Source organism: Epinephelus fuscoguttatus, linkage group LG7 (assembly GCF_011397635.1).
Source record: "Epinephelus fuscoguttatus linkage group LG7, E.fuscoguttatus.final_Chr_v1".
NCBI lineage: Eukaryota > Metazoa > Chordata > Actinopteri > Perciformes > Serranidae > Epinephelus > Epinephelus fuscoguttatus.
The window spans coordinates 41,384,108-41,406,840 of record NC_064758.1 but is presented as its reverse complement, the minus strand read 5'-3'; the positions used below and the strand labels follow the sequence as shown (position 1 = coordinate 41,406,840).

Genomic DNA, 22,733 nt, shown 5'->3' with positions numbered 1-22,733 from the left:
AAACAAACACTCACCTGACACAATCAAGCAGAGCTCTACTGCACGTGTGCTACTGCACTCATTTCATTCATCTCACAGACTGATTTAGTGTAGCACGTGCAACATATAGACCGATGTCACACTGCAGACTCATGAACAGACAGATTAAACAGAGGAGCAGCTCTGTGTCTCTCTGAGTGTTGATGGAGAACTTGTGAGTGAGTGAGGGGGCAGAGCTGTGCAGAGAGTGTGACAGAGGAGAGATGAACACTGGCACACGTTATGTGGCGCAACTTGACCCTATATCGATATAAACAGTGTTGTCTAAATCTATATATTGCTTTAAAATCTATCAGTATGTCATACAGAGTCTTAATATCACCACGCCCTAACTCCTTTACTGCTCAACAGTAATATATTACATTACTTTTGTAATGCGTTACTCCCAACACTGCTCATGAAATGGACTGCAGGCTCATCATTAACCGTTGCCTGTGCTAGAATATGATAACAACCACAATAAAGTCATGGAGAAGTCCAGAGAAAACATGCAAACAAGTAAAATAATTTTTAAAAGTCAGGGTTTTCTGTTGTAGTTCAGGGGTGGGTGACAGCCTGCATGAAAGGCTGAGTCCATTGAATGTATCAATATGACTAAAATTAGTTTGGTTTGGTCTAAATGTCACTTTTGATCGACTGCACATCCCTACTTTGGAGTTTTCTTATTGTTTTGTTGACTACAAATGTGATAAGGCACACTGCTGCTCACCAGAGCAGTGTTGCCAAGTTGATTCCTGTCTTTTTATCTATAATCAGTAAACAAGACAAATCTTATGATGACGTAACCTCTAACATGTGTGTGTGTGTGTTTGTGTTTCAGGATCGTGCTGATCTGTGCAAAGAGATCTCTGTGTGCTGCCTTCTCTGTTCTGCCCTACGGAGAAAGCTTCTACCTCAGGTAATCAACACACACACACACACACACACACACACACACACACACACACACACACACACACCTTAAGGTCAGTGTCAAGGGAGGAAGAGCTGTTTCTCAGGACCTCCGAATAACAAACAAGGAAGAGGAGGGGGTCGTTATGATTTTCCCATGTGCCCCCAGAGCCTCCTCCTGACCTGAGGACTTCTTGGCTGGTCACACACACACACACACAAACACACACAGACGTAATCACATAAACTTCCCCGCAGATAGACACTGAAGTCTTTACAGACACATTTACAGATAAACAAGAAGCAGAACATACACTTATCACGTTCGCCTATTCTCTCTGACTCTAACACACACACACACACACACACACTGATATACTGTATAAACACACAGCTGAAAATACAGATGTTATTAGAGTTATGTAAGCTTCTCCTAATCCCTTTCTCTCCGTCATGTTCACACACACACACACACACATACACACACACACACACAGTGTCAGATGATAATCTACAGCAGCCCTTGTGCATGCTTACCATCACGTCACGCTCACACTGCGCATGCACATTGTAGGAAGTATCAGTGAACAGGAAAAAATTAATCTGTTATGTGCACACAGATTATAATAAACACACAAATAAGAATTGCTCCATCTTTCTTTATTGTGCGCGCACACACACACACACACACACACACACACACACACAGTAGTTAAGGCTTTCTGAGTATCACTGGTCTTCTTGGTATTTGTGTTTTCCCACAGAGGAAGTGAGCTCAGGCATCACACGTCTAGCTTTATCTTGTAGCAGATGCTGCTGTGGTTTGTAACTGTGATCGTTAAAGCAGAGCCTGTGGCTGTGGCGGGAAGTGACCTCTGACCTTTAACTCACTGGACGCTACAAGTTCCACTCTGTCACCTTGAAAGCTACAAGCAAGGAGACATAGGGAGGATGATGACACTTTGAAAAACTTGCGTATCTGCATAGTTTTATCTGTGATTATCACAGACGATTGTGGATTATCTAAATTGTCCGTTGGTGTGAATGGTTGTCTGTCTCTATGTGTCAGCCCTGTGATAGTCTGGTGACCTGTCCACGGTGTAGGCTCGGATTGGCTCCAGCCCCCTTGTGAACCCTAACAGGAAAAGTGATTACAGAAAATTAATGAATGAATAAATATTGTAGTATTTTATGTTGAAAATTAAGGCATACTTTTTTTTGTCAAACTAGACGAGACATCTAAGGATCTTTTCACACCTGAAAGTCAGAACTATTTTTTTGCATTTTTCTTATATTGTATCAGATCCAGTTTGATTTGGTTTCACATGGGAATTACAGTATGTGAGCAAACTAAAAAACTATGTATGACACACCTACGTTCTGTCATCAACACTTGATGAGCTGTGCCTCCCTGTACTGGACATCGACTGGTTTTCAGACAAGCTCTCCCTTTCTCTATCATCCTCTCTGAAGATAATTTAGGGTCTGAGTTTTTGTGAATTTTTCTGACTGACTCTGAATTCGTCTTCTACTCAGGAGAGAATGAGACGGGTTCAAGAATTGAACTGAACCATGGTCCGGTGTGACCTCGACTGAGACCTCTGCTTTTTGTCAGACCAAGATTTCACAAAAGTCCAGACCAAAGGAGGAGGGTGTGAAAGAGCCGTCAGCTCCATTAGCAGACCCTAGAAACTGTGCAGTTCACAACACCCCAAGATTAGAAAAATGTAGTTGTTTTTAGAGTGTGTTAGTGTTAAAAATGTAAAGTTTGTCTTGAAAGTAGCGTCGAAGGGAAGGTCAATTATTTAAAAGATTTAGATTTTTCTTTCTTTCTACAAGTGGAAAGGTTTTGGTATGTTGGAGGTGCCAGAGGAAATTTCAGGAGGTCACTAAAATCAGTAGGATCCTCTTCTAGTTTTAACCTCATTTGTATTTGATTTTTTTTTTTTTTTTTGGTCAGTCTTTAGCCCCTTTCCCACTGCCAGATTTTCCGTGAATTTTGGTCCGATTTGCCGCCAAGCTGCGAGCGTTTATACACACAGAGGCGGAAAGGCGGGTTAATCCAAGGTGCCCAGTTTTCCCCCTCGTAGGGTAGTCATATTGGCGTAACCCTTTTATTTTAAACAGACCGGGGTGGCCTTCTGCAACGGGAGGAGCTGTTGAAGACTTGTGGGAGGAGCTGTTGATGACGCTGCACATGCGACCCACTGGCGGTGGATAAACAGGAAACAGCTGATAGCAGGAATTAGCGAGCAGCTAGTAGCAAGAGGGAAACACAAACCTGACAGACACTGTAAAGATGAGCATGTGACACACTGAGCTACACGTTTTGTTACTTGCTCACCCCCCCCCCATTACCCCGAAAAGGGAGCATTCTGTATGAACAAAATTAGGTAGGCGGCATTTTGCTGCACTCCCCGATTTTGTTTTTATACTGCCAATGCTGAAAAAATACTGATTGGGCTTTCCTGCAAATTTGCACAATTCCTATCTAAAAAGGGCTAGTCTTTGTGATTAATTGCTCTATTTACAGTAACATTGAAAATGTCAGTCTTGTAAAATGATCACCCGTTCGACAATTACATCACTTTATCAGTCTCTCACATCTATTTCTAGATTTCAATATTATATCTATATCATATTATGAGACCAGATATCATCTTCGATTTTAGATCGTAATATCATAATCAGAATTAGTAAAACTTTATTGATGCCTGTGGGGAAATTTTGGTTGATTACAGTTGCTCTGATGCCAAACGAAATAGAAGTTTAAGTAAGAAGTATGTACAAATGTGAAAATAAAATATGTGCAATATGCTACAGTGTTAACACTAGTATGTAAAATATGTGCTGAGGTTGTAAAGTGTGTAAAAAATATATAAAAAATATGTACCTTATGCTACAATACACTGTGCAGAAGAAATATATAAAATATGTTAAGTATATACATTCAGGAGTGAAAGTTTACAGTGAAATGATGTAATTTTCTGAACACACCAGACTTAATTAGCTGTTTTTTTATGTGCCTTTACCCACTCAATCATATTATTCACATCACTGATGATTAGTTATGAAAAATCTCATTGTGTAAGTATTTTCTGAAAGCATTAATAATCAATCTACAATATTGTTTCAATATCGATATCCAAGTAATTGGTCCCTCCGCTGAGCCCTGATTGGTTACAGAGAGATAACGATGGCCCTGACACACATTACATTCCTAACTCCTGACTCCTCTCTGACAGGATTAGTTTTTCAAGATGCTACCAGACAGCGACTTGTGACTAATCCAAACTGCCGCAGTGTTCTGAATCAGATGAATCATGTTGTGAATCTTTTATTTGAGCTGTCCTGAATTTAAATTCCTGTTGCTGAACCTGCTGCCAGGAACGACTCTGTTCTCCAGTCACTTTAACCACCACTGTCTCGGTCTCTCTTTAGTGACCCTACGTTAAACCACCCCAGAAGGAGGCACTCGTCTGGAAACATCTCCACCACCCTGGAGATGCTGCCGGGGCTGGAGGGCTTTCAACTGGACACCTACGGCAGGGTAGATAAACACACAACCACTGACACACATTCAGATTGCACACAGGGAGAGTTTAGTGTGTTCAGATCCTGTTCATTCATCTGTCTCTTTCTTTCTGTCTCAGTCGGTGTCGTACGCCCAGTTCCTGTACCCCACTAACGCTCTGGTGAGGCACAAGCCGTCGTCGACCAGCGACCTGACGCTGCAGATTCCCGTGTCCAGGAGCACACACAGCATGCCGGGCAGGAGCTGCCCACCCAGCAGACTGAACAGCACTGTGGGACTGGACCTGGGTAATACACACACACACACACACACACACACTGGGTCTCATTCGTAGTAGTTAATCTGTGAGTAGATTTGCACATAAAAAACCTTGGTATGATGAACCTACTCCAGGTTCATGAATGCCGCGGAAAACTCAATCATAAATTGACAGTGCACTCCTGCTTGTCAGCAATTAGCATACATCCCCATCAATTAATAGCCGGTGACCACCACATATGGAGGTGACAATTACTTTGCACAGGTGCATCCTGTCAAGCTGGGAGCATGGGGCAAACAAAGAAAGAGAAAGAGAGAGAAAAAGAAAAACTTCTGACGCTGAGACTGAAGTTATATTTAGGTGAAGCAGGGTTGAGAAAAACATTTTATTCTGTCAGTCAGTTTGCCTTCAGCCTCAGCATTGTTTGTCAGTGTTGTGAAATTAAACCACTATTAAAACATCTTAATGGAAGCAGTCTGATGTCAGAAATAACCCACCGCTAAGTTTAACAGAAAGTAAGATAATCTGGTGTAAAACCACATCGTTTCCCTCCAGCTCTCTGCCAGATTTGGGTCCGCCAGCTGCCTGTGCGAGTGGAGACAGGTGCCAAATTGCTTTCCCACATCCACAGGTCTTATTAAACCAAAACTCAATTTGAAATTATGTTAACGTCTCCCATGTCGCATCTCTGATAATTAGATTAAACAAAAATGACATGCAGTTTGGGGCTGTGGTGCGTAAACAGCACAGAGGAGGAGAGGAGGAGCACGTTGGTTTGTTATTCACTCAGAGAATTTCCCAGGTTTGTATTTAGTTGATTCAAACAACTCATTCATATTTTTAAGGAACCAAAGTTTAATCTGCAAAATGCCAACTAATAAATGTGTTATTTCCAATCTCTTGTCATGTTTACTTTACATTTCAAAGGCATCTGTGTATTGTGAACATAACAGAGCACAGTGCGAAATAAATTTGTCATTTCTAATAATGACAATCAACATTTATGTGCATATTATTTGCACAAGCACTACGAGCAGTCAGAAGCAGGTGTATATTTTCTTAGTATCTCCCAAAAGATTGGAGCCACTAACTTATTGATGAATGCGGAAATACACATACAAATGTCCTTCTGCTCACATTTCATGAATGAGACACATTGGCATACCTCTAGTTTTCGGTTTCATACTTTTATGACTGAGTCAAGTTTTATTTTGATGGTTGTGTGTCCGTGTATTGTGTCCCTGCAAGTGAGAGAAGACTGATAAAGGAAGTAGAGGCAGAGAGGAAGGATTGTGGCCGCAGAGAAAGTAAAGAGGATGTAAAGAGAGGAAGAAAAAACAAACACAGGATGGAGAGATGAGATGAGAGAGACATTGGGTGATGAAAAGAGATAGTTGTTGCAGCTGTGTCGGAGTTGTCATTAGATTTTAAACACATGTATATGTAGGTACTCACTGCATGTGACAGAGCCCTGTATTAGCCTCTAAACCTCTCTCTCTAATCCGAAACCTTTCATTATCACAACACAGCTGATTGTGTGTGTGTGTGCGTGTGCATGTGCGTGTGCGTATATTGATAGCAGGTTTATATTTTTAGTCTTGTTGTGACGCGTCTCTTCGGTCTCTCAGCTCTCGAAGCTGCTGTATTCACACATCATATGATAGTTCGCTAACTCATCACAAAAACATCCAGAAATCATTAGATGTTTTTCAGAGTCATGAAACGAGATCACCACCAGGTCAGGAGTCCTGAGATGCAGCCTGTCTGATAGTAAACAGCTGCAGTGAGTGTGCTAGCTGCTCATCACAACACAACAGTCTTCAATGGTTTATTTAATTTCTACATTAACACAACATGACATAAAAAGACTAGGCTAGCAGCTTCCCTCTGCTTCCAGTTTGTATGCTAAGCTAAGCTAAAAACATCTCTCGTCTCTCTGGATGAGAGCAGAAATAAGTCTTTCTGCGTGTTCCTTTAAGAGATCCCTCTGTCATAAGGGTCAGTGATGTACTCATACAAATCAAATATTTCAGTTCAAATAAACACAAGAAGGTTGTGCTCTAGAGAAAGGATCAGCACTCAGTGAATCACCTCCTAAGCCCTATGATAAGCTATTACGGCAAGGCTTAACTATACAGACCAGTGAGCAGTGATAACTAACATGTCTTTGGGGTCATCGGGTGGGAACCTCCTTTCACCAGTGTTTTGTCTAGTTGGTTCCACGACACCTCCAGGAGGCTAGACAGTGATCTCTGGCGTCCCAGAGACACTCCCCTAATGCCAGGTCTCATTGCTCCCCACATGACCCAACAACCTCCTTTACCTTACTTACACATGGCTTTCTCAGCCCAAACAGCATTGCCACCTTCAACAAACCCAGGCTCCGTACATGCGAGCTCCAGGTAGAAGCAGTGCCGACACTACCTTTCCTAGCACATTCACCATACCCTATTTCACACGCTACATAGCATAACTACAATATAAGCTAAAGTTAAAGGAGATAAATAAACTTACAGGATCAGCAAACACACTCACCTTGCAGCATGGTCTCAAACAAAAGGGATTCAAATAGGCCACTCCCACACTTAAATAACCTTCCTCTTCCTGGATTTCCTCCTGAGAGGAAGTGGATCTCTCCACCTGATTTCAAGGAGTTATGTACCCTGCTTAGTAGTTCCCCCTGCTGGCCCCCAACTGACATTAATTCTTCGCTTCTGGATCCATTGGCTACATCTAACTGCTTCATCTGACATTTCCCTCACTGTCTTCCTCAAACTCTGTCCCCGCACTCCGAGTTCCCCCAGGAGCGAGACAGCTGATCTTGCTATGAATCCCCTACACCCCACTTCCACTGGACAAATCCTAGTCTTCCATCCTCACTGCTCAGCTTCTGCTCCTAAGTCTGCATATCTAAGCTTTTTTCTTTCATAGGCTTCTTCCACTGAGTCTTCCCAAGGAACTGTCAGCTCAATGAAATAAACTATCCATTGACTCACTGACCACAACACTATGTCAGGTCTCTGCCTGGTACAAACTATTTCCTGGGGAACAACAAGCTTTCCCCCTAAATCTACTTGCATTTCCCAATCACAAGCACCTTCTAGGCGGCCACACCCTGCCTCCTCACTAACTTATCCCTTCTGTATTTCTCTCCCTCACAGACAAACTGAATTGCTAAACTCCTATCCTTAACACCTTCTGAATTCACCTGTCTTCGTTTCCCTTGGATGCCTGCAGCTAAACATTTCAACACCTGGTTATGTCGCCATGTATATCGGCCTTGTGACAAGCTAACTTTACAGCCTGACAAAATATGCTTTAAGGTTACGGTACCTGGACACAATGGGCATGATAATAAATAAATCAATAGCTTTAATTAAAACCACCTAACTTATTAGTTGTTGACACTTTATAAAGGAGTACACGACCGATTTAGCATTGCACAAGATAGTCCTTTATTGGGAGGGAAGATTCAGTTGTTGCAGCAGCACAAGGACAGAAATAAGGAGAGTTACATTGAAGAAGTTAAAATAAAATACTAACAGCAATATATATAACTAAAATTAGAATAGAAGAAAATAGACACTATACATGTGCAGTTAAAGTCAAAATTGGTTTGTTTGTAGTAATACAGAGATATCAATATAGTATATAATGTAATAAGACAGTGATATAGTATGGCATATAAGACAAGTAGAAGTCTGATTTTATTTTAATTCGTGCTCAGTTAACAACTAATAGAAGCAGAGTTTACATGACTGAAAAAAGAAATACATTCGTAAATGACTGTGCATCATAAAACTATACATACACACACGTAATCATTAGGGTTCCCATAGTCATGGAAAACCTGGGAAAGTCATGGAATTTACACATTTTCCAGGTAAAGGAAAAGTCATTTATTTAGTAAAAATCACTGAAAGGTTTAGAAAAGTCATGAAATTTAGTTGTGTGTGATTAAATTGTTACAGTAATCTTCTGTGATAACGTTCAATGCAATGAAACACAACAGTAAATGTATTTTCTGTAGCTGACAGTGTAATGTAGCTCCAATACGTGTCGATACCATCACGTACAATTCTTCATTTTCTCCCTGCGTTCTGTCTCTTCCTTCATGTGAGCCAGCTCGTTAAAATTATGTTTGAATACAGTTTAATCTGATTTGTTTGAAAAAAAAAAACAGGCAAGTGGGGCGAGAAAAATATATATATTATGGGTCCTTGTTTGGTTACATTCTGGCAAGAGGAGTGGGATTGGTGAGGATTAAGGTAAGAATGTCAGGGTAAGCCAATCAGAGGCAGAGTAAGGCAGGCCACTCCTTTGTTAAAGAAGGATTCGCAAATTCACGTGAGGTTGGTCCTGCGCTGTCACTACCTCCAGTGCTGCCTTAAAGGTGAGAAAACTCTGTCCACACAATTTCTGATTGTTATGTGTTATATGCATGTGTGTTGTCCAGGTCTAGAGGATGTGACAGATTATGACCCCAACCTCCTCAGTGACCCCCAGTGGCCTTGTGGGAAACACAAGCGGGTGCTGATCTTCGCCTCCTACATGGTAAGAACACTCTGAACACTTTGTTTTAGTTCAAGCACAAGAAAATCAGACCTGAGCACTAAGGCTTGATGTGTGAACGTAGATGTTGTGACCTAAAATGCAAAGACAGTCATTACAATTTTGCATCAGCAGCGACGTGTGACGACAGATGACACCGATGTCTGGTTGTTTCATCTCTGCCTCTCGTTTGGTTTCACCTCTGGATCTGCTTCATGTTTGTAGGGATGAGAATGATCTCTAGAAGCTTCATCCAAATTATATTGTTTGGTCCACGAAATTACGACAACACTAGCATTAGATTAAAAACACAAATATATCATAACATAACATTTTCAATGAGCAGAATGAAACAGTGAAGAGAGAGAATGAAGAGGAGATGACAGAACTGTGGAGGAGAAAGAAGGATTGAGGATTACAGACCTCCGAGAACAGAATAATCACTACTGAGAAAAGATACACACATTCATGCGCACACACACACACACACACACGCACGGCTCTTTAACATCAACATAATGATCCTATGGGCAGCAGCTTAGTTTTATCCCTCCACTGAGATGAATTAAAATCTATGCACACGCACACACTTTATCATTACTGTTAAATCCATCAGAGGAGATTAGTGCTGAGGTGGGCTGCTCTGTCACTGAGTGTGTATGTGTGAGAGCATTACACAGTGTGATCTCACCACCTACTATAGCATTGGCTCTCCATGACCCAGACCCTGGTATCTATTCTGTGTTTTTCAAACAGGTTGGTTATCCGTTTTATTAAAAAGACAAATATACAGCTTTAATTTGGAGCACACTGATTGCAAGGAACAAAATATTCTCATACGATACGATATACTTAATTGTCCCCATAGGGAAATTTGTTTTGGACTCATACGCTGCGCACAACATGCCTTCACAGTGTGATAAAACAAGCTACATAATAAACTGCACATATTCCACATTGCACATTACATTGCATGTTACAGGGAGACTTGTGGTTACCCATAGAACCCATTTTCATTCAGAAGTCTCGAGGGAAGAGTCTTGTCGACAGGAGATCGTCCTCCTCGTCTGAGCTCTGTCATAGCATTTCCCAATATCTTCTGTTTCTTCCTCAGTATTTCTCTTTGCTGTCCGCAGCCTTTCCTCAAACAAAGCTCGTCTCCTTCTTGTGATAACCAGCTACATAACGTGAAAAGAGACCATGAAATGTTCGATGTCCTCCATTGTGTCTTTTCCTGAGTCACGTTTCCTGTGTCGCGTTATATGATGTCACACAGCTATGACCAGCTGGTATCTACCACGCCTATTTGTAAAGGGTACTGTGGAAAGCTTAAAGTCTGATATGTAGTAAAATGCCAATAACAGCACACAGATACTGTGTAGACAGGACCGTACTGTTGACAGTGTGCTCAGAGTGAAGCAGTAAGAGCTGAGCAGTGTTTACTTCTTCGTGGGTTTCATTTACGTTCAGTGACCATTGTTTTGGCTTTTAAATGTCTGTGCTTACACTTTCACATGACTACAGATCTCTTCTTCCCTCTGTTTATGAATTCTTCTCCTCCTCCACTCCTTTTCTTTCTTTCTTTTATTACATGGTCTCTTCTCGTCTTTCATTCCCTCAGACGACAGTAATAGAATACGTCAAACCGTCTGATCTGAAGAAAGACATGAACGAGACGTTTAAGGAGAAGTTTCCTCACATTAAACTCACCCTCAGCAAGATACGCAGGTAAAGTGTCTGAAATCAATCGACCAAATACCTTTAAGGACTCTGAAACTCTCAGAAAATATTTTATTATGACGATAAAGTGCACCTTATCTGTGTTTGTTTACAGCGCAGCTGTCTGCACTTTACTAAAGCTGCTGTAAAGATATATGAAAAACTCTCTTTGATTTTTGTGACTCTCTGTTTGTCTCACAGTCTGAAGAGAGAGATGAGAGTGGTTGGGGAGGACTGCGGCTTGCAGCCCGTCACCATCGCAATGGCGTTCGTCTACTTTGAGAAGTTGGTGCTGCAGGGTCGACTCAATAAACAGAACAGGTACTTTACATTCGATCCATATGAAACACAACAGCTGCATGTAGTCTCTGTCATACTTGATAGCACAACACACTTGAACTTATTGTTCTTTAGAAGAAGATGGCTGTTCCATTGGTGTGTGAGTGTGTTTAAAGCTGAGCCACCTTGTATGGTCGCCTCAGCCACCAGTGTATGAATGTGTGTGAATGGGTGAATGTGACTCGTAGTCTTCTGGCCGGTCAGTAATTATCATGTCTTGTGAGCGCCTGTTACTGTTGTTGTTTTACAGGAAGTTGGTGTCAGCTGCCTGCATCCTACTGGCTGCTAAGATCAGCAGTGACCTCAAGAAACAGGAGGTCAAACACCTCATCGATGTAAGTCACACACACACACACACACACACACACACACACACACACACACAAGGGTCATGGTGGTTTCCTCTGCCTGTCAGTCAGCTCATGTTGCTCTTGCTCAGGTGTTTGTGATGCTGATCTACCTGAGCAGGTGGAAAATGACCTGCAGCGTCTCACAGCTGGAGGACTCTTTCTGTCCTTCACAGTTAACTCACGACTCTCCTCACACACACAGAGAACATCTCACCTCAGTGCTGCTGTTGTCATTAGATCCAACTGGGAAAGTGGCACTTTTAGCTCATCACAGATTCATCAGTGTTCAGTCAAATGTCAAAGATCTGTTTTATGTAGCAGCAGTGTCTCCATGACACCAGAGAGCACTGACAAGTTTGCTTTTTAACTTTAAAATGTTGCATGTTTACAAGTATTTTGTTACAATTGTAAAACACATACTTAATAACCTTATTAAAAAAATGAAGTGTTGATTAGTCAGTTGACTGAAAATTAATCACCAACCATTTTGATTGATCATTTACATCAAATATTAAGCAAACTTGTGCAACCATCTTCTTTCTGTTTTATGTCACTGTATATTTAATAATATGGGGTTTCAGACTGTTGGTCAGACAAAAAAAAGTCATCTGAAGACACCAAGGTTATTATAGTTGACTAAAGCATAATGAAAACCAGCTTAAATGAAAAGAAAAACAAGACTTTAGGGAAGAAATGAAAACTAACTCTAAACATATTGTATATTACCTACACAGCTAACTTAATGAAATAAATATATAATACGTAATATATAAAATATACATAAGATGTTTTCAGTTTTAGTCTTTGCCACTTTGGTCAAATTTGTCAACAACAAGCACAAGGAGGCTGTGGTGCATATGTTTATTGAGGTCATGTTTACACAAAAACGATCCACTGAAAACAGAATCGTTTCTCATTTTCGTTTTGAAAAAAGTTCTGCATTTAGACGACCATTTTGTTGATAACAATCTTCGTGCACACGGATCCGCAAAAATGACCAAAAACGCTGCAGTATACATGCCAGGCTGGTAGTTGGCGGTGTGACGCTTACACTTCCTTCTACAGAGCAGTGATGTATAAACAAACAAAATAGCAACCGCACAAACGTTTGTCTGGGTGGACGATGAGGTGGAGCTGCTACAGTAAATCTACACTGTGATGGGGAAGTGTTGATAAATTCAACAGGGTGAGCAGCACAAGCAGAGCTCTGGAGTCCACCATTGTTGTTGTGATGGTCGACTTTCTCGTGCATGCCTAGTGGCTGGAAGCGTAATGCGCATGTGCGAAAAGTCTCCTTCTTCAGAGGAACTGCATATTGCAAGTTGACATGACAACGGAGACGGTGCCATTTCCAAAAAATTGCACTCTGGAACCCGTTTTCAAAACGTTGCATATTCAGGCACCCAAAACGCTTCTGTCGTGTAAACGATCGGCCAAAACGCAACTAAAGTTTACCGTTTTAGTTTAAATCGTCGTCATATAAACGGGACCTGAGTCAGCTGCCTTCACAACATGTCTCCTCACATTTTTGACAACATGTACATGTTGCAGTTGAGCTAGTCTGGAATATATTTATGCCAACATGACATTTGTGCTGTGTGACTATTTGCCCCTGTGTTGTATGAGGTACATTGTTTAGATTTTGTCAGGTTTTTTTTGTTTGTTTGTTTGTTTCTGTTTTTGTGAGGATGGAGTGATGCTTTTTGTGTCTGTTTTGGTTGTAATATATGTTATCACCACCTGCTTACACTAAACTCCACTTTAAAATGCAAAAAAAATTGAAAAGAAAAGAAAATGTTGAATAACTAACATTAAAGATGAAAAAGAAAAGAGAGAAGAAGAAAGGGAAACCAAATGTCCCCACTGGGAGGATGGTGGTGGTGGGGGTAAAACAGGTGTTGTGTTTGTATTATGATACCTATTCTCAACTTTTTAAATGTAGCTCCTGACAAATGCTCCTTTTATCTTACTATATAAAAAGTTATAACTAATACTGAAACTGATAAAAACTAAGCTACAACTAAACATTTGGAAACAGTGAACTAAACTAAAACAACCAAACCAACTCTGGAAACTAAAAAATTAGAAATTAAACAAAAATAAAAAAAATACAAAAAATAGAAAACTATAATGACTTTTGAAGACATTATAATTTGATCAAATGTGTGCTTTAAAATATCAAAAATAGTGGTAAATCTTAGATTACTAGATTTGAAACCAATATGTACAAAACCATTTAATTTGAAATAAAATGTTTTAAAAAGGAAGTAATCAATTGACACAAATGTTAATAACTAATAATGTAATTCAATCAATACTTTTGAACCAGTCATCTCAATATTGTGTTGATTTTGGCAAAACTTCACAAAAGGACGTCCCAATCAGAGTCCTTTAATATTGATTATCTGCTGATGCCAAGTCTGATCAGATACGTAGATACATCTTAAATCAACATTTAGTAGAATATGACACAACTTTTTTTTTTTTTTTTAATGATTCATTCATTCATTTTCCAAAACTGCTTATCCTGTTAGGGGTCACAGAGCCTATCCCAACTGACACTGGGTGAGAGGCAGGGTTCACCCTGGACAGGTCACCAGACTATCACAGGGCTGACACATAGAGACAGACAACCATTCACACTCACATTCACACCTACGGACAATTTAGAGTCACCGTGTCGGAGTACCTGGAGTAAAGCTACACTGACACTGAGAGAACATGCAAAATCAGAAGAGCTCCTGCACCCTGGGTTCGAACCAGGAACCCTCTTGCTGTGAGATGCAGAAGTGTATTATTAATGAGATACTACAAAAACTGAGAGCGTGATTTTACATGTGTCGCCCCTCAGACTCACTGTAAGGAAGTGATGTTAGCAGTTAATTTCAATGGTACAAAAATCATCATATAATAAAGAAGTGAAGATTAAAATATAAAATAATAAACTATGAGTTACCACAGACGTTTATAAAGAAAGCATGGTGGCTGTCTCTCATGCTGTGGTTCATGTGTCTCTGCAGAAGCTGGAGGAGCGTTTCAGGATCAGCAGGAGAGAGCTGATATCATTTGAGTTCACCATCCTGGTCGCCCTGGAGATGGCGCTCTACCTCCCTGAGAGTAAAGTCATGCCACATTACAGAAAGCTGGTGCAGCAGCAGCAGTCATAGCAGCGCACACACCGACCCCTCCCCGCAGGGACTCCCAGCACCTTCCAGCTCCACACTGTGACGGGCGGCGCCTTGTGATGCCTGGCTCAGAGGTACTGAGGCACTGAGGAGTCCTCCTCTCTGCTCACACCGCAGACACCAAAGCTCATCCACACTGTGATGGTAGTGCGACAGCAGGCCTGACGGCGTCTGGCTCAGCGGCACAGAGAGCGACATCGCCTTCTCTCCTCCCTCAAACACCAAAGTGACGACACACTGTGATCGATGGTTCAGCGGCAGGACTGGTGCCTGGCTCAGCGGCACCACGAGAATCACTGAGGGTCAAATTCACAAGACTCAGACTCACGTCTTTCTCATGGTTTGTTGTCTTTGTTCGATCTTCATACACTTGACCTCCTGTTGGGATAAAAAAGATTTTCCTCACCAGCTCCTTAGCAGAGATTTTAGTCATGGAGACTCTGCTGAACTCGACTCTGTGAGGATTGTTGGTTGAAACTTGTACGACACATTTACATCATTTTGGTTCAATCTGGGATTTTGTCAAGCGTTTATGAAGCTTTGTTTAACAGGTTTGAGTCTTCCTTTCTAGGATCTGTGCAGTTAAGAAGGCGAGAAACATGTTGGCCAAAAAAAAAATGTCCCAAAGGTTTCGCTTCAGGTTTTACCACCGCACCTGTTCATCTTTTAAAGTAGTGGTTCCCAACTGGTCCAGATTTCTCCTCAGTCATTAGTTCAAGGTCCACACAGTTTAATATATTCAGTGTCATACTTGTGTTTGGTCATGTCGTCGCGCTAGTTTGCTGTCTCTGTCATGTAGCTGTCTGTTAGTCACTCACTCTGCAGCAGGAAACGGGACTTCAAAATAAAGGCTCTGTGCCGGAAATTCACTGTACGACCCACCAGTTGGGAACCACTGCTTTAAGGGCTCCTGATGGATGTGTGAAATGCAGAAAATCGAACCTGTTCCCAAAACCTAAATGACAGAGTGAAGCTTCGGAGTCAGTATGCAAATGTGATTGAAACAGTGTGAGGTCGTACGTGTTTATTTAGAAGTGGTCAAAAAAACGGACTCATTGTGCAGAGGCCTTCAGACTTAATCAAATTGCTGCCATCACTTTCCAACAGTTTAATATTCCGATTTTTCTTTTTTTGGACTAGATTTTCTCCAGACCGCTGCGTGCTTTAGTTCTCCTTATTTAACATTTCTTAAGTCGAAAACTTTCAAGTCTGCTGCCTCTGTAGCACTGTGGACTGCGATAAGAAGAAAATTGGACAGAGAGGCTAAAAATAACCTTTCTTATTTTGATTTAAATGTGCTGACAGTCAGGAGAAACAAAGCTTTGTTCTTTAGACAATAATTTTCCTGCATTTAAAAGCATCTTAAATCAATACTGCAGAATGTTTTCTGCAGCTGCAGCAAAGATGTTGCCAACATTCCCATATTTGTGTTGAAACTTGCATGAAATTCAATTTGAGGCGATAAATTTCAGGCCACGAGGGGAGCTGGTACAGCACCGTGGTGACACTTTGTTGTGTGTCTTGTCTTCTGGCTGGACTGGTTTCATCGCTCAGTCTCTTGTTTGGACTCTCACTCACATTAATGTCATGAAGTCAGCACTTTTTAGATTCTCTTTGAACATCCAGCCGGCTGCCTCTAAATCATCACTGTGTTTGTAGCTTGTTTTCCGAGGACGTTAATGCTCCCACTCAGATGCTTCTTCACTGCTGTGACTGTACTTCAGTTTATTGAGGGGGAGGTTCACTGCTTCACATGAGCCAGCTTTAATGTCTGACACATGGAGCTGCAGTCTGCTGCTGTCAGAAGCTCCTCTGGAGCAGTGTAGATGTTTAAGTGCCTTGCCTGAGGGCACCTGAAGAGCAGTTGTTCCCTTCCTGTCTGTCCCTGGATCCAGATATCCAAACAGACCACTTCTCTTTATTTTGACCTCTGTCTTGCTCTCATGTTCTCGTCCCTCTTCCTCGCTGGTTTGGTGTGAACAATCAGCAGGCTGCTGCTCACTCTGGTGGTCGCAGAGAAGCAGTGCATCCTTTGAGAAAAATGCTGTGATGATGAGGAGACACAGTCAGATCATGTTGTAATCATTCTATATACTGTGTTATATCTTGAATGCAACTCAGCTGATGTCACATGGCAGCAGAGGCAGATGATCTGGTTGATATTCAGGGTGAAATTTTAAAATAGAAACCAAGAATCTGTCACTAAATTAATATATTAGCATCTGTTTGATGTTAATTACCACATGTTTTGTTAATGTAAGAGCTGAAACGATTAGACGATCAATATGGCATTAATCAGGTTTGGTTTTTAAGGCAGAAATACCCCAAAGTCACTATTTCCAACTCCTCACATGAACATTTTCTGCTTTTCTTTGTCTTCTGTGATATAAAACTAAAAATCTTTGAGTTTTAGATAACTGGCCGCACAAAACTAAACATTTGAATATGGACTTTGAGAAATGGTGAGGGACATTATCCACTTGTTTCTGACATGTTAGAGACAAGAAAATAAACAATAGAATAATTACATATGATTAATTAAGATGAACAGAACGATGGGGGCTGTACAAACACATGAATGAAAAGCCCTGAAACAGCCATGCTCACATAAGGTCCAGGTAATAACTGATTATGATATTTCTGGGACAGTTTTTAAGGTGGACTGCAAACAGATTATTCATGTTTCTTGAAGGGAGCTGGCTGTAGCTACAGACTTCCTCAATTTATCTGCACTGTGAACTTCACCAAAAAAGACCTTTCTGTTTATGAACTACCTTAGAAAAACTGTTTCACTCCAATGCTATTTATTCTGTTTTTACTGTGTCATAAAGGGAGAAATATTTAACCAAACGGAGGCCTCTAACAGGACGGTTGTGCCTGTTGTTCCTCCTTAAAATTGTTGTCTGAATACAGTGGGTTTTTTCTGCTTTATCCAGAAACAAGGTGGGTGTTTAGTTTTATTTAAAAGGGGCGATCATTGGTTACAGGCGGCCATGTTGGATAAAAAACAACAGCACAAACACCTTCTGTAGGGCCTCTGTTTTTTTGCACTTTGCCTTTTTGCTTCACAATCCTGAATCTTTATTTTATCACTAAGCAACAAGGGTAATAATATTTTTCTACATGAAATGTATGTTATTGTATTATTGTATACTGAAAAGTGACAGTCACTGAAATTTATTGATTGCTTATAATTCTCCAGGTGAAGAATCATATTTTAATGATGATGCAAAGCAGATAATTCAGTTTAATTTAAAATATTATTCTTCATCTTGAGGTTTCACATCCATGTTCTTCCATTGATGTTACTTTCCCTCGTGTGTTAAAGGGACTTTGTTGTATTTTGGAGGCTGGGTTCATCTGCACTGGACTGTTGGAGCAGGAGAGCTGATGGTGTTCATACACACAGGTCCTGACATGATATCGTGTTCCAAGTCGCTCTGTTGCGTATTGCTAAGGGTTCGAGTCGGGTCAGGTTAAGTAAAAAAAAAAAAGTACTCTTTCCCTCAGTGACCGGGCCAATCATCTGTGTTGCTTCCTGTGTTGATATGTAAAGCCCAGGTGGAGGAGGGAAAGGCTGCTTCATCAGCCTGGTGAGCTAATGGAGTGTGATGAAGAAAGAAAAGTATGACCATGAGTTCAGGTTTTAAATTTGCCAGGTCAAATCTTAAATAGTGAGACTGCCGATAATCTGCTCTTTTTTAATTGTCAACAAATTCCATGAAAAGATCAACACTAACAACGTGACGTTCTGTTGTTGTCTGTCTCTCAAAGCTTTACGTCCGTACTGTGTAGCTCCCAAATCTTACGAGGCCCTTAAAGCCCCAGAGGGTGACATTTAAGTTTTTTACTTTAGAGGGGTCTGTACAAAGTACATTCGTTACAATTCAGTTTAATTCAACTCATTTGTATTTACAAAGGCCAATATCACAAATCAGTTTGTCTCAGAGGGCTTTACAGCATGCGACATCCCTCTGTCCTCTGACCCTCACAGTGGATAAGGAAAAACCTTTAACGGGGAAAAAAATGTCACAGATATATCTCTTCTTTTTTAAAAGACTCAGTAATTTCTCAAACAGCTGGATGCTATAGTTTTTAAAAGTGTTACTCAAACAGCAGTAAATAGTGCATTTGCTAGGGACTATTTTAATCGGCGGATGAATCCGCATTTGATGCCCTAGTGAGTTTTTGAATAGTTTTTCTCAGGCACTGATATACAGACAGTACTCGTTCAGAGATGCATTCTTTGTTTGATTTGGTCTTTTCATGAGATTTTGTTGCACTTGGCGTGGCGTGTGGTTTTCGTTGGTTCCGCACCGCTGTCTCTCTTTCCTCTGCCTGCGGATAAACACTACGCGCCATAAACACACAAGACTTTCACACTGAGCTGAAATGAAACGTGCTCATAATTTTACTTAAAAACATAAACACTGAGTGTGTTTACATGGACAGGTTGATTCCCTTTTCATTCGGAATTAAAGTTCATTCCTATTAAAAGTGATCTCGTAAACACCTAATTCGGAATGAAAATGGCCAGTGCGATTGAAAATTCAATCCGATGTAAGGGGCTGGAATATTCCGTTTCTAATTCCCAATGAAAGAATTTCTCGCACTTGTATACACTCATTCCTCTTTAAGTTCATTCCGGTCTTTCTGCACATGCTCGTTTCCTTGCCCTTCTGGCGCAATGACATATATAGTGCGCATATTAACGGGCTGAGATAGAGCCGTCGGACTCGTTGCACTCACCGGTTTCCATTCGCCACAACGCTTCTATCTCCCTTCGTCGACCTTCTACCTCCCTTCTCCTCCTCAACAGACGAAGCATTAGCAGAACAAGGTTGTTGTCGTACTGCTGCTTCAAGAATATAAGCAAAACACGCCCGAAAAAGGCACTAAGAATGGCGCCATCAAGCATCTTGTTATCCGGAGCGAGGACTACAGTGTTTTCTTCCAGTAAACCTAAACACGTAACATCCGCCCCGCCACCTATCCAATCAGAAACCTTCCCTCCCCCAAACCTTGCGTGGACCTGAATACAAGCGATTAAACTGATCTCCCGTGTAAACCCTCATTCGGAATGAATATTTCCCATGTAAACCACCTGGAAAGACTTTAATTCCAAATGATTTCATTCAGATTTATTTCATTCTGAATGAGAAGCCATCATGTAACCGCACCCAGTCTCATACTGTATTTTTGCAGTTTGTTATGGCGTGTTGTGTTGCACCGCAGGCACGGCTCAGCTTGTACTAAAGGAGCTAAAAGTGCTTCTATGTTTCTTTTAAAGACGGGGGTCTGGCTCTCAGCTTTCTCTCCTGCTCTAATGAAGGTAGTGAAGAAGAACCCTCGCTGCACAGTTTGCACTGAGACACCTCAGAGCAGAGTCGTATATTTAAACTGTTTTCTTTGTGAAGTCTGTGAAAGGGAAAAGTACGTGAGAGAGATACGAAAGATATTTTAAAAAGCACTAATACTGAATAGCTGTGTCAAATATAAGACTCTGCTCGAGAGAAGAAACAGCACATGATCTTCCAAAGTCGTCTTCTCTACATTAGAGATTTGTTATATTGATTCTATGCAGCTTTTATTCTGTCAGCTGACCTTCGTCCTCCTCCTCTTCCTCGGTGTGTTTACCTGTAATGTGCCACAGCATTTATTGTCACCTCTTTTATTTAAACTTCACATGTTGTGTTTAGTTTATTGTTTTGTATCCAGTAATTGTTATTGTATTCTTTTTTTTAGCACTGTTAGGCTTTGAAAGGGAAATATTAACCAAGTGTTTGTCTTCCATTTGTAATGATTCTTTTTACAATTTCATTCTTCGTTAAATTAATTAGATTTTTGTATGTTTTTTTTTTTATGGACAACATGGACGAGTCACGCAGCAGTTTAGCAGCGTTACAGTCGAGGCATCACATGAAGTTAATCTGTGGGAATATTATTTATGTTTTGGGTTCAGCTGTTGTGATACAGATGAAAACAGGAGGTTAGCAACATTAACTTGTGACAAGAGTAGTTAATATATTTTGTTTTGTGACGATTATCAACCTGTTTGCAGTGTCTCGTACTGACTCAGCTGTTCCGTCAGTCACACCACAGGACAGTTTGGTATTCAACACAAAACTGGAGGAGATGAAGTGGATGAAAATATTTACAATAATATTTTGTAAAAGATAAAGACCATATACTGTTTAAACTGCCAGTGTTTAATTCATGTCAAGTTTATTTTCATTAAAAATGTGTAAATTACGGCTTCTGTTTGAATTCTTTCACCTTTTTTTTTCTTTCATGTCAAAGAGATGCCGTTTGAGTCTTTACAGTTAGACAACAGCTGGTCGTCACATCCAATGTAAACTGCTGACAGTGAATTCTGTGGATTTTCCACATTGAACCCCCAAATTATCTTATTATTATTATTATAATATCATGATTTTTGACGACATGTTTTACTATGATGTTTTTTCATGAATTTTAACAGCATGCTTTACAATGACATTCTTTCATGGTTTTGGACGACATGCTATACTATGACGTTTTTTCATGATTTCAGTCAACATGCTATCCTGTCATGTCTTTCCATAATTTTGGACGACATGCTTTACCATGACATTTTTCCATGATTTCGGACGACATGCTATACTATGACATTTTTTCATGATTTCGGACGACATGCTATACTATGACATTTTTTCATCATTTCGGACGACATGCTATACTATGACATTTTTTCATGATTTTGGACGACATGCTATACTATGACATTTTTTCATGATTTCGGACGACATGCTATACTATGACATTTTTTCATGATTTCGGACGACATGCTATACTATGACATTTTTTCATGATTTCGGACGACATGCTATACTATGACATTTTTCATCATTTTGGACGACATGCTATACTATGACATTTTTTCATGATTTCGGACGACATGCTATACTATGACGTTTTTTCATCATTTCGGACGACATGCTATAGCATGACATTTTTCATCATTTCGGACGACATGCTATACTATGACATTTTTTCATCATTTTGGACGACATGCTATACTATGACATTTTTACATGATTTGGACGACATGCTATACTATGACATTTTTCATCATTTTGGACGACATGCTATACTATGACATTTTTTCATGATTTCGGACGACATGCTATACTATGACGTTTTTTCATCATTTCGGACGACATGCTATAGCATGACATTTTTCATCATTTCGGACGACATGCTATACTATGACGTTTTTTCATCATTTCGGACGACATGCTATAGCATGACATTTTTCATCATTTCGGACGACATGCTATACTATGACGTTTTTTCATCATTTCGGACGACATGCTATACTATGACATTTTTTCATAATTTTGGACGACATGCTATACTATGACATTTTTCATCATTTCGGACGACATGCTATACTATGACATTTTTTCATCATTTTGGACGACATGCTATACTATGACATTTTTCATCATTTTGGACGACATGCTATACTATGACATTTTTTCATGATTTCGGACGACATGCTATACTATGACGTTTTTTCATCATTTCGGACGACATGCTATAGCATGACATTTTTCATCATTTCGGACGACATGCTATACTATGACGTTTTTTCATCATTTCGGACGACATGCTATACTATGACATTTTTTCATCATTTTGGACGACATGCTATACTATGACGTTTTTTCATGATTTCGGACGACATGCTATACTATGACATTTTTTCATCATTTTGGACGACATGCTATACTATGACATTTTTCATCATTTCGGACGACATGCTATACTATGACATTTTTTCATGATTTCAGACGACATGCTATACTATGACATTTTTTCAT

General features: G+C 40.3%; 1 protein-coding gene across 1 annotated transcript in view; it reads left to right on the top strand.

Moving 5' to 3' along the window:
- Window positions 1–21,086, top strand: part of cables2b (Cdk5 and Abl enzyme substrate 2b) — a 60,885-nt gene extending 39,799 nt beyond the window's left edge. Inside the window, exons 3-10 of the mRNA XM_049580417.1 lie at window positions 860–937; window positions 4,372–4,480; window positions 4,584–4,752; window positions 9,181–9,278; window positions 10,897–11,003; window positions 11,196–11,315; window positions 11,584–11,668; window positions 14,704–21,086. Of these exons, the coding sequence (XP_049436374.1) occupies window positions 860–937; window positions 4,372–4,480; window positions 4,584–4,752; window positions 9,181–9,278; window positions 10,897–11,003; window positions 11,196–11,315; window positions 11,584–11,668; window positions 14,704–14,850 (913 nt within the window). The 3' untranslated portion in view covers window positions 14,851–21,086. The remainder of the gene's footprint in view (window positions 1–859; window positions 938–4,371; window positions 4,481–4,583; window positions 4,753–9,180; window positions 9,279–10,896; window positions 11,004–11,195; window positions 11,316–11,583; window positions 11,669–14,703) is intronic.
- Window positions 21,087–22,733: the final 1,647 nt, after the last annotated feature.